Source organism: Galeopterus variegatus, unplaced genomic scaffold, assembly GCF_000696425.1.
Source record: "Galeopterus variegatus unplaced genomic scaffold, G_variegatus-3.0.2 Scaffold747, whole genome shotgun sequence".
Classification (NCBI taxonomy): Eukaryota; Metazoa; Chordata; class Mammalia; order Dermoptera; family Cynocephalidae; genus Galeopterus; species Galeopterus variegatus.
The window spans coordinates 372965-385292 of NW_007726858.1; the positions used below are offsets into that span (position 1 = coordinate 372965).

A 12328-nucleotide genomic window follows, 5' to 3' on the forward strand; every position below is an offset into this window, starting at 1 on the left:
TCAGCCAGTGAGCGGGAACCGGTCTGTATGTGGGATCCGAACCCTCGGCGGGAGTGCCGCCGCGCTTCCCAAGCGGCGCACTGTAGCAGTGCGCCACCGGGCCGGCCCAATATATTTTGATATATATATAGAGAGAGATAGTGAAATGGTTACTTATAGTTGAGCAAATTAACATATTTATCATCAACTCACATAGTTAACCATTTTGTATGTGTGTGTGTGTGTATATGTGTGAAGAACACCTAAAATCTCTTTTTAGCAAAAATCCAAAATCGAATGCAATATTAACTATAGTTCTCATGTTGTGTGTTAAATCTCTGACTTGTTCATCCTCCATATCTGGTACTTTGTATTCTTTGACTGTATCTCTCCATTTACCCCCAAACCACTTTCCTGGTAATCACTGTTTAATTCTCTATCTGTGTATGTTCTTTTCTTTTTTTTCTTTAGATTATGTATATAAATGAGATCATGCAGTATTTTTCTGTGTCTGGTGTATTGTACTTAGCATATTGTCCTTGAGATTCATCCATTCTATGGCAAATGTCAGGATCTCCTTTATTAAGGCTGAGTAATATTCCATTGTGTATATATACACAGTTTCTTTATTCATTCATCCACTGATGGTCACTTTGGTTGTTTCTGTATCTTGGCTATTGTGAATAATGCTTTGTTCTTTTCTTATATGCATTTAAAGCTATAAATTTCTATCTAAAAAACAACTTTAAGTGCTTCTTACAAGTTTTTAATACAATATTTTTATTATGGTCATTTCTAAATATTCTTAAATTTCTATTATGCATTGCTCTTTAGTCCATAAGTTTTTCTCATTTAGAAGTGTTTAAAATTTTTTAAACATGAGTTGTTTTGGAGTTAACTTAATTCCACTCTGGTCAGAAAATATGTTCTATATGATATAGATTTTCTGATATTTGTTAAGGTTTGCCTTGTGTGATAGAACATGGTTATTTCCTATAAGTTTCAAGTGTGCTTGAGAATAATGTGTATTTATTGTTGGGTGCATATTTCTATATATGTTCATTAGATCAAGGTGACTAATTATGTTGATCAGATTTTCTACTTATTGACTTTTTTATTTGCTCAATTTATCAGTTACCAAGAAAGATGTATTAAAATCTCCTAGTATGATTGTAGATTTATCAGTTTCTCCAGTTAATGTTGATAATTTTGAGGCTATTAAATATATATATATATATATAAGAATTATATATTTCTGATAAATTGTTTCTATTATTTTGAAATGGCCCTCATTATTTCTAATAATGCATTTTGTCTTAAAATCTTTTTGATATTGTTATAACTATAACAGCCTTCTTTTGATTAATATTTGCCAGAGTTATAATTTTCCCTTCCCATACATTAAATTTTCTGTGTACTTATGTATTTGTAAAATCTCTTGTATATTGTACATGACTAGATTTTTTAAAAATCTTACTGGGGATTTTTAACTTTTAACCTACCATTTTGGCTCATTATATTTATTGTATTTGCTAAGTATTTGTGTTTTCATTTTATTTTATACTTTTTCTTTCTTTTTTTATTCTTTCTACTATATTAATCAAGTTTCTTTATTCCCCTTTTTTCATCTCTGCTGATTTGGAAGATACAGATTTTATTTCTTATTGTTTTGGTGGTTATTAATGTTATTCTTACTGTTTTTTTTTAAAACTTTTTATAGAAATAAACACTATAGAAATGTGCAGCTATCATAAGAATATGGTTTGATAATTTTCACAAACTGAAATCACTTGGTAACCATCACCCAGATCAAAAAACAGAACATTCCTACCATATCAAAAATCCCCTTTATGCTCCCTTCTAGTGGTAACTGTTATTCTGCCTTCCGATGACATGGATTAGTTTTGTCTGGTTTTGTACCATTCAGTATAAATTCTTATATCCAGATTTTGTATTATATAGACACAAGTGTTCTTGTGTCTGGCCTCTTCACCCAACATCGTGTTTGTGAGATTTATTTAAATTCTCCTTTGTAGTAGTAGATCGGTCTTTCTCATGGCTGTGTAGTTTTTTTCATATGTACCACTGTTTATCCAATCTGATGTTGATGGGCATATCTTTAAATTTTAACATGCATACTCTGTTTAAAAAGTCTAAAGTTGGAATTATTGTTTCCATTGTTTCTGGCTTCTGCTGTTGCTCTTGGAAAGTATTCTAAATTTTGGTTCTTTATGGATAATTTGTCTTATCTCTTTGGCTTTTTTCAAGATCTCCTTATCCTTGGTTTTCTGTGTTCACAAGATGTCTGGGTGTGGATTTACTTTTATTATCCTGTTTGGAACTTACATTTCTGAATCTGAAGATCCTCATCAGTTCTGAAGGATTCTAAGCCATTAACTTGTTAAGAGCAGAGGGGTTTCAAGCACGACAATGACATGAGCAAATAAATGTTTTTAAAAAATCACCGTACTGCTTATTGGTTATTTACTTTGGGCTAACCATTTAAGTGGCTTGTGCCTCAGACTTCTCATCTGCACAGTGGCGACAATAGTAATCTCTATTCTTCCCACTTTAGAGAGCTATCTTGAAAATCAGATAGAGGAATGTACCTGAAATTGCATTTCAAATTATAGTGTGCTACACAGTATTGAGCTTCTGTAGATGTTCAATAAAATTTGTTGAATGAGTCTCAATAAATATTTGTTGAATGTTTAATGAATAAATAGTGTAAGATAATACTTAAATATTTTTATTCTTTTTGTTCTCCCACCTCCTCATTAAAAAAAAATGCAGGAAGATTTGTATCACTCGTGGCAGTAATCTGTGTATGTACACTTGATAGAATGTATATGAAAAATCACTGTGATGGTTTAGACATAAAATCAGATTTTTTTCAGTTCCTAATGTTGATATTCTAAGAGACAAGCCCTTGTCACTACCACTGATAGTATATAATATCTCTAAACTACTTTTGTTTCTTTTGTCATTACTAGCTGTCAGATACTGTGCATATTCTTGTCTTAGTGTTCATTTTAAATGAACTAATATATTTTCCTTTTCTTCAATTAGATTTTGTGGAGATGGTCTAATGGAAAGTTCGTGTGTTTAGGACCAAATCTTGACTTCACCATTTCCTGACCTGTGATATTAGACACATCACTTTATCTTTCTCTTCTGTTTATTTTTCTTAAAAATAAGAAGTTAATTTATTTATGGATTCCCTGCCCTATGGATGGGGCTCTTTTAGGTGTTGGAATGACTTAATTTGTATCCCTGTAGCAACCTTGCAGTATAGGTATTATTATTCCTCTTTTACTGGTAGGGAACCTGATACTCAGAAGGACAGAGTAACTTGCCCAAGGTCATAAAGCTAGTATTCATCATAGTCAAGATTTTAACCTGGAATGTCTGATTATAAAACTTGTGCCATGACTAATATCTGAGAAAGTGTTTAGCACAATGCTGGGTACTAGTTGACATTCAGCAAATACTGGCTCTGTTTTTAGGGCAATGATAATTTTCCAGTACTCGACATTTTGCCCTGCACACAATAAGCACTTCTTCACCAATTGTTTATTGTCTGTGTTTATGCTGCTGTTCTTTTATTCACTAAATATTGACTTTCTAGCCAAAGCGAAAGGACAGTCCCAAACCAGAGTGAATATTAACACTGCCTTGGTGGAAGATATAATCAACTTGGAAGAGGTGGATGAGGAAATGAAGTCTGTGATGGAAGCACTCAAGGATAATTTCAATAAGACTCTCAATATAAGGACTTCACCAGGTTAGTGACTGAACCAATATTTTGGGGAGGGGTATAGTGAGAAGAGCATGGCTTTGGCAGAGCTGAGTTTTAGTCCCAGCATTGTCACTTACTACGTGGTGACTATGGGCAGTTACTTTACTTTTCTGGTTCTCGGTTTACTTGTCTGATTCCTACAGCCTTGGGGTAGGTATTAAAATAAATGAGGTAACGTATGTAATGATTCTAGCACAGTGCCTGGCACACAGTTAACACTACATTTATTTATCCAGTCAGCAAGTATTTGTCTAATGTGAACTAGGGATTATGCTAAAGCACAGTAGTAAATAAAAGTAGGCATGGTCTTTGCTTTCATGGAATTATACTCTCAAAAAATGGGAGTTTTATTATGACTGCATTATAAACACATCTAGGTATTTAGTCTCAGAGTGACTGACATCTTTGGCCTGATCTTTTCCAGTTTGTCCTATCTGGCAGTTCTTATCCCTTACTGGGAACCAAATGGCTGTAAACCCTGCCCATCTGAGGCATTTCTGTATCCCTGAGCTTGACCACGAAGATTCCGTTTGGGTTAATAACTTCCTGAAAGTGGCATTTTTAACTTTTCCAGTTTGTCCTATCTGGCAGTTCTTATCCCTTACTGGGAACCAAATGGCTGTAAACCCTGCCCATCTGAGGCATTTCTGTACCCCTGAGCTTGACCACGAAGATTCCGTTTGGGTTAATAACTTCCTGAAAGTGGCATTTTTAAGTGGGAAATGTCAGTACAGTCTAGGAGAACTGTTTGCAGATGTGATGGAGAAGTGAGTTGTCAGCTGATGGTGCAAGCAGGCAGGAAAAATCTAATTGCTGTTAAATTGGCCTTTTGCAAATTGTCATCATCCTAGAGTCAAGCCTGGGACCTCCTCAGAAAGTATCTATGGGAGCTTGGGCTGCTTCCACTCAGAACTTGATTGGGGTAGTTTATAAGGAAACTAGAATATATTTCATGAACTTGCTCTTTAAAACACCAAGTGATAAATACACAGCTCCATTTATAAACACTATCTGAAACATGTTAAGTTCAGACATGAGACCCAGTGTGAAACTAGAAGACCATTGCCATCATTTGTCAACCTTTGGACTGGGGCTTTTCTGCCTTTGCTGACAGTAGAGTGTGCCATTCAATCTCTCCCAACTGTTTATTTTAAACTTGCTTATTATTTTAGGTATGAAACTGATAAAGTGCTTTGTCTCCCCTGTGCTTTCTGGCCTGTTAACATTCTGCAGCCGAAACGAGAGAACATTTTGAGAGGAGCTCAGGGAGAAATGTGATACTTAAAATTAGCCAGCAAGCTCCACTCTTGTTGAACTTAAAAAGATGATGGGCCTGAAAAGAGGTTGGGAGTGTAATTTGTTAAATGTTAACCTCTGAGAAAATAAGGGGCAGGAATGAGGCTGAGGGAGATTCTCACTGGGGACAGATTGAGGGAAAAGGATTTGATGCATTATGTCGATATGGATTTAAGGGAATGAGAACTAGCACAAGTGTGTACTGAAAAGCCTGTGTTGGGACTTCTGTAGCAAAGGATCTTATGGCAAATCAGGAAAGCTGAATTAAGATCCATTTTCAAAAGGCCTCCCATGGGTATTTCCTTTTTGCTTCTTTCTCTTCAGGGTCATTTTTGTATAAGGTTCTATGTAGAACCTGAGGCTGTGAGGAGACTGGGCGAAACAAGCTAAACTTAGCCAGTCTTTTTTGCCAGATTCTTCCATATCTTTCATTACTATCTGAACCAGCAGGCGCTTCCCCCTTACACCTTCATCTGTGTAACAGCAATTTCTAGCTCCAAGATAGTTGACTGACACCTTTTAACAGTTGCCTAAGATACAGGTTAATTTGTTTGTTCATTCTCGTCCTCTTTCCCTTTCATCTCTCCATCCGTACATTTATTTATTCATTGAAGCATTTCTGAGCACTTTTTCTATGCTGATTGCTTTAATACGTGCTGTGGATACAGAGAGTAAAGACATGTCCCCGTCTTCCAGGAGCCTAGAACCTAATGTGAAGGGACAGACAAGTAAACCAACATGTATAAAACCATACAGCAAAGCAGAGTGGTGAAGACCATGGCTTTGGAGTTGGTCAGACCTGGGTTTGAATTCAGGCTCCATTATTAAGAACTGTTGTGGCTTTGGGCACCTTACTCTCTGTGCCTCAGTTTTTCCATCTGTAAAATGGTGGAAGTAATAATAACTATCTCATAGGGTTACTGTGATAATGAAAGCAAATAAATTATAGAAAGCATTTAGCAGGATGTCTTGCTAATATAGGTTATCATCATTATAGAAGTGTGCATAGGATGCTTGGGGTCCATAAGGGGGGTTTGTAATCCAGCCTAGGAAATGAGACAAGATTTTCTGAAATTAGATGCTACTATAGCTGAGTTTTAAAGAATGGGCAAGAGTTACCTGAGCTGAGAAGGGTGTTCTTGGTAGAAGAAAAATTATATGCAAGAGTCCTGAGGCAAGAGAGAACAGAGTGTATTAGAGAAAGTGAAAGGGAGAAAGGTGATACTTAAAATTAGTATCAGTTTGCTTAAAACATAGGAGAATGTCAAGTAATGATGGTCAACATTTAGTGGGACACAGCTATAAGTGCTTTTCATATACTCTTTTATTTAACCCTCATAAAAACCCTATGAGATAAATATAATTTTTATTCCCCACTTAGAGATCAAGAAACAGGCCCACAAGGTTGAGGAGATCTGCCCAGGGTCACACAATCAGGAAGTGGCAATTTGGTATTTGAACTCAGGTCATTGGTCTTGAGAACCATGGAGACTTTTACCATTATACCTCCTGGATTTTACAGGTTGAAGCCAGTAGTGTCAGCAGCCTTGCATCTTATAATGACATTGGATCTGGCTGGGTGCTTCAAATCAGATCTTTGGGTACCACTTTATTCTAATAACATATTTCCAGGACAACTCCAATTTGTTCAAAAGATTGCTTTCTCCCTCTTTCTTTTTGTGTCTCAGAATGAGCTATCCATGAGTGATTCCTACTGTGAGTGGTAAGGCTTTTCTTCTAGTTCTCATTGCATAGGAAGTCAGGGAGTTCGAATAATATCCCCTTTCCATATGTAACTGTGGCTTTATTGCTTGCCTTCTTGGGTTTCTGAAAATTTTGCCCATGGTTCTCCAGAATTCATGTATGGATAAAGATCAGATAACAGGGTAACAGTGAAGTGCTAATAGTTTCTTTCTTTCTTTTTTTTTTTTTTTAATGTGCTCCTTTCTGAAGGGGATCTAAGCACCAAAATCAAGGGTGGTTTAAGGGAATGTTTCCAAACCTGACTGTGTGTCAGAATCATGTGGTGAACTTTAAAAATATTACAGCCTCCCCCCAAAATCATAGGCTTCTAAGCCTCTACTGAATCAGGATCTCTGGGGTGGGGCACAGGAATCTAAATTTAAAAACTCCCTGGTGATTCTGATGCCCAGCCAGATTTGAGTTCCACTCATATAATGAAAAGACCTTGATTGATATCAGAATTAAGCACACCTGAGTTTGGGTCTTGGCTCTTGATTGTTTTTCCTTTTGTTAGCTCTATGATCTTGGTTGATTTATCCTTCCCAGGACTCATTTTCTCACGTGTGAGGTAAAGATAGTGATACAGTCTTAGAAGGTGGTTGTAAGAACTAAAAGGAATAATAAGAGATACCTTTTTTATGCCTAGTTTTTGGTGTGTATTATATACTTGGTTGTTTCTTTTCAGCTGCAATCCTTTAGTCACAGTCCTCACTTTAATCCTATAAGGTAGTTATTTTTTGACTAAGTTGGAAACCAAAGCACAGAGAAGACAAGTCGCTCACCTGAGGTTTCCTAGCTAAATGGTGAAGTTGTTGGGGGTGGGGGGTGGTGATCCACTCTGAGTCCTGTGTCACAGGAAGCCTCTCAGGTCCAGGCGCACCAGGTGGTTGGCCATACTAATTACTGGTGAGGAATTCCAGTGTAGTTCTGTCAGTGTTTCAAGCTGTCTATCACATGACACTGCTGTTCCTATGAAAGCCCCTTGAACAGTCTTGTCACATTGGTAAGGGACCCCTAAATGTTTGTTGAATCTGAATTAGGTAGGAACGTAGATGTGGGGCTACTAAGGTCCTTCAGAATTCTAAAACCCTATAATTTTTCTTCTAGGATCACTTGATCATATTACTGTGGTAACTGCTGATGGGAAGCTTACTTTAAACCAGATTAGCCAGATCTCCCTGAAGTCGCCACAGCTGATTTTGGTGAATATGGCCAGCTTTCCAGAGGTAAGGTGACCTTGCTAAAAGAGTCCCTGTCCGTGGTCTCTTTTGGAATGAAGGAAGCGAGGTCAGGTCAGGAGGAAGTGTTCCCTTCAGCTTGGGATGAAACAAGAAAGAAGACATAATAAAGAGAACTTAATGATAAAGAAAAGCTCTCTTCCTGTTTCTAAATTCCTTTTCTGTTAAACTGAAATGCCAGGCAAGTAATTTGAATACTGAAACAGGCCCCATCTAAGAAAAACAATAATGAAAATGCAGTGATTGGCACTTGACCAATATGAGGGTAGTGCTGGTAAACTGGAGAGCCTGTGCCCTGGCTTGGGGGGCACCTCTGCCCAGTGCCTACTGATCATTGCCAGCAGAAATGTAGGCCTGGTAACCAGTGTTACTGGGTATTATGATTTGTATTTCCAGAAGAAGCTGATTACCCAAATTTTTATGTAAGATCTTTGTTCATTAAATGTTGATAACTAATTCAGTTTTTTTTTTAAGACTGTGAGACAAATAAAACATTAATGGCCCAGATATGGCTTGAGAGCCACCAATTTGTGACCTATGCATTAGTATTTGGAGCAGACCTTCCAGGAATTTTCCTTTCAAACTAGACTGACCATTGCGGAATATTGCACGGAGCACAGTGCTTCCAAGACTGGAAGGTGGGTTGCATTAGATCATCGCAACCTTGCGGCTTTTTGATTTTAAGTTTAGTTGAGGGAGATAATTGGGCTTTTCCTTATTGGTCCACTAGGAATGGGCCTAGTTTGTGAGTCCTAGAGGACCTGGAATCTGGTCCCTTTTGTACTGACAATTGGCTGTTTGACCGTGAGCAAGTTGCTTTACTCTCTGGGCCTCCATTTCCTCATCTGTTTACGTGAGGTGAAGGAATCATCCTGTTCTGATTGTCTGTTTCAGTAGTACTATTCCAAACACATAAACCAAAGGTGAACTTGCTGGATTCAACAAACAAGGTGAGAGATAGGAAAAAGGGAAAGCCTTTGCTATGAATATGCTGTTTCATATCCAAGGGCTCCGTAGCTAATGTGCCAGGAACATCCGTGAGGATGCTGCTACCACTTACCCACTCTGTTCTCCATATTGCAGCCAGAGTGAGCTTTTAAAAATACATATTGGATTATGTCATTACCATGCTTTAAATTTATCATTGGCTTCAAGTAATCTTTAAGAAAAAGTCCAGAATCTTTATTGTGGCCTAGGAGGCTTTGCATGATCTGTCCTCTGCTTCTCTCTTCAGTCTCTGCAGTCTTATGCCACTGTCATCCTTGCACACTGCTCTAGCCACACTGGCCTTTCAATTCCTCAAACATACCAAGCCATTTGCATCCTCGTTGTTGCTTGGAACACTCTTGCCTGGCTAGTTGCTACTTATATTTTGGATCACAGCTTAAATGTCATTTTCTCAGGGAAGCCTTCCATAAGCTACCCAATGTAAATTATTTCTCCACACTAAGCTCTCTTATACAGCACAATTCTTTTTCTTCCTTGCACTTATCACTATTAATAATTATACATTTATTTACATGTTTATTTTCCATCTCACTTTCACTAGATTGTAAGCTTGGAATATAGAAAATCATATCTAACTTGTTTATTGTGTCCAGCACCAAACACAGTGCCTGGCACATGGTAGTATTCAGTAAATTTTCCTTGAATGGATGAATACATGCCCTTAGGGTGATGGAAGGGAGGTACTCATTTCTGGTGTTGCTGAGGAGCAGAGAAATAGACAAAAAGGGAACTGACAACTGTTTCCCTTTCTGGCCCCCTCTGAACCACTGAGGCCTCTCTGCCTTGTTCATATAATCCCATAGGTACTGCAGGCCAATTTAGGGAATAGCCTCCTAATTACACAGCTTGAAGACCTCATCAGGCAGATTGCTTTTCAGAGCCAGCCACTTCTGTTATTAAATAGCAAATGGCATTCATGGGAGAGGCACCTGATTGGCCACCAGAGCATCTTATGAGGCAAGAGGAGATATTAACAGCTTAATTTTTTCTTAGGACGTTGGAGTATATCTTCATTTTTCAACCAAAGCATCTTCGCCATTTCTCCAAGTTGAAATTCCGTGGGTTTTGAAAGAACCTTTATAAGCATGTTAGTAGAGAGGTTCATTTGTAGGGACAGAGTGGGGAAGTATGAGTTACATTGTCTTTTCAATTCTTTTATCTCATCTGGTGTATATATTAAACAAATAACTCTAACTAAATATTTCCTTCCTCTAGCTTAGAAGCTGTCTGTAGAGTACCCAGGTTCATAGCTTCAAAATGCTGAGCTAATCTCTCTGTGTTTATATAATTCCTTTCTGTTTCACATGCTGTTGGCTTTCTTTCCAAACCCAAGCATTTCTTTGTCATGCTGTAGTGACACAATGCAGATTTACATGCATAATCTTTTCAAATGCATTGAAAACAGAAAACTGTGTTGCATTTGTTTAACATGTGTCCTGCTTGATAAATGATACACACGGTTGCTGCCTTTCATAAACTTGCCTGCAGCTAGAGTTAATGATGGGAAAGAAAAGAAGTGAATAAAAACCACAGCATGATTTGAACAAAACAAGGCAAATAAAAAAAAATTCTGTAGGCTCCATTATTGCTGTCATGGAGGGAAGAGAGCTAATGCATATTGACTGTCTACTGTGTTGCCAGTCACTTTCTCTTGTTTTGTTTCATGTGATCAACACAGGTAGTTTGTAAAATTAGGCATTATTTATTCCTTTTTTTTATTGGTTATGAATATTCATGACATAGAAAGCTGATTGTCACCCCTCGTGCCCGTGATGTGGGGGCCAGATTCATACTGGCTGTATACCCATTACCATAAATTGCATTTGTATTCCGTGTCCCCCACCTAATAATCCCCAGCCTCCATCCACCTCTCCCCTTTCCCCTCACTCCACTTTGTAGCCCACAGAATGTTCTCTCCCTCTGCAAGTCCAAAATGCATTACTGTGGTCTTTCTTTCCTTTCTTCTTTCTCTCTTAGCTCCCACATGTGAGTGAGCACATGTGGTGTTTATCCCTCTGTGCTTTGCTTATTTCACTCATCATACGTTTCTCCAGCCTCATCCATGTTGTTGCAAATAGGAGTATTTCATTTTTTTTTTATGGCAAAGTAGTATTCCATGGTGTATATATACCACAGTTTCTTTATCCAGTCATCCATCGATGGACATTTAGGTTGGTTCCATTTTATAGATGAGGCTCAGACAAGTAAAATATCTCCCCTAAGTTCACACTGCTATGATAGACCCAAGATTTGAACATAGTTCTGTTTGACACAAAAGCCTGTGCTCCTTTGACCATTCATTCATTAATTCAACACATGTATTTTAAGTCCCTGTAAGTGATTAGGTTCTATTTGAGGTGCTGGGAATTCCTTGATGACTGAGATAGACTAGATGTCTGTTTTCATAGACCTTACGTTCTAGAGACTCATTGAGATATAAAGAAAATGGAAGGGCAGTAATTGATATGGCACTAACAGTTGACTTGAACCCAAATTCTCAAGAATTTGTTCACCTGTTTACAAAAGTTTTATCATCTTTTGTCCTTTAGCGTAGATTAGCTTAAGAATAGCAATGACAGACATCGCTAATTGATCACAGCATGCTTCCCTGCCTGACTCCAGACGGGATCTATGATCTTTCTCAAAACAGTACTCCAATCAGCCACAACCAGTTGGTCAGTGTTGCCATTTGCCCTGGGATACTGGTAAGCATCCCTTCAGTGAGGGGATAGAGGCCAAGATAAGAGATGGAAATTCTACAGGAATGTATGCCTTTTTTTTCTGAACCATGAGTAATTCGGATGTCATTTTGGGAAAATGATTCTAATTCCCTGAGGTTCTGTGTCCTACCATGTCAATCAAAAATACACATATCTAGAATATGTTAGAAGTACTACCTCTTTCAGTAGGTTTCTCTGTAAAATGAAACCTTGATTGATTCACGTTTTCTTCATATGAAAAGACAGAAAAGTTAAAGTATAAAATAAGGTTCTGAGTGGTTGTATACATTAAGTAAAGGAGATGAATTTTTCTAATAGATCTGAACCAGATCATTAAATTATTCATTCAGCAAGCTTTAACTGAGCACATAACACGTACCTGGCACGTGCCTTGTACTAGGAAGGTGTAAGTATTGAGATGTAGTTCCTGCCCACTTGGTGTCAGCAGTGGATGCTCTTGTGTCTACAGGGGAAGGTTGTGTGGAAACACTTGGGCAGACTGTGAAAGGGAGGAGGTGATGGTGGGATGTTGTAGCAGCGGATTA

The 12328-nt window shown here is 37.8% G+C and overlaps 1 protein-coding gene across 2 annotated transcripts in view; it reads left to right on the forward strand.

Annotated features, from left to right (window-relative positions):
- Positions 1 to 12328, forward strand: part of MRRF (mitochondrial ribosome recycling factor) — a 62716-nt gene that overhangs the window by 10163 nt on the left and 40225 nt on the right. For both annotated transcript variants that reach the window (XM_008572034.1, XM_008572035.1), the window contains exons 3-4: positions 3608 to 3763; positions 7925 to 8043. In XM_008572034.1, coding sequence (XP_008570256.1) covers positions 3608 to 3763; positions 7925 to 8043 — 275 coding nt within the window. The remainder of the gene's footprint in view (positions 1 to 3607; positions 3764 to 7924; positions 8044 to 12328) is intronic.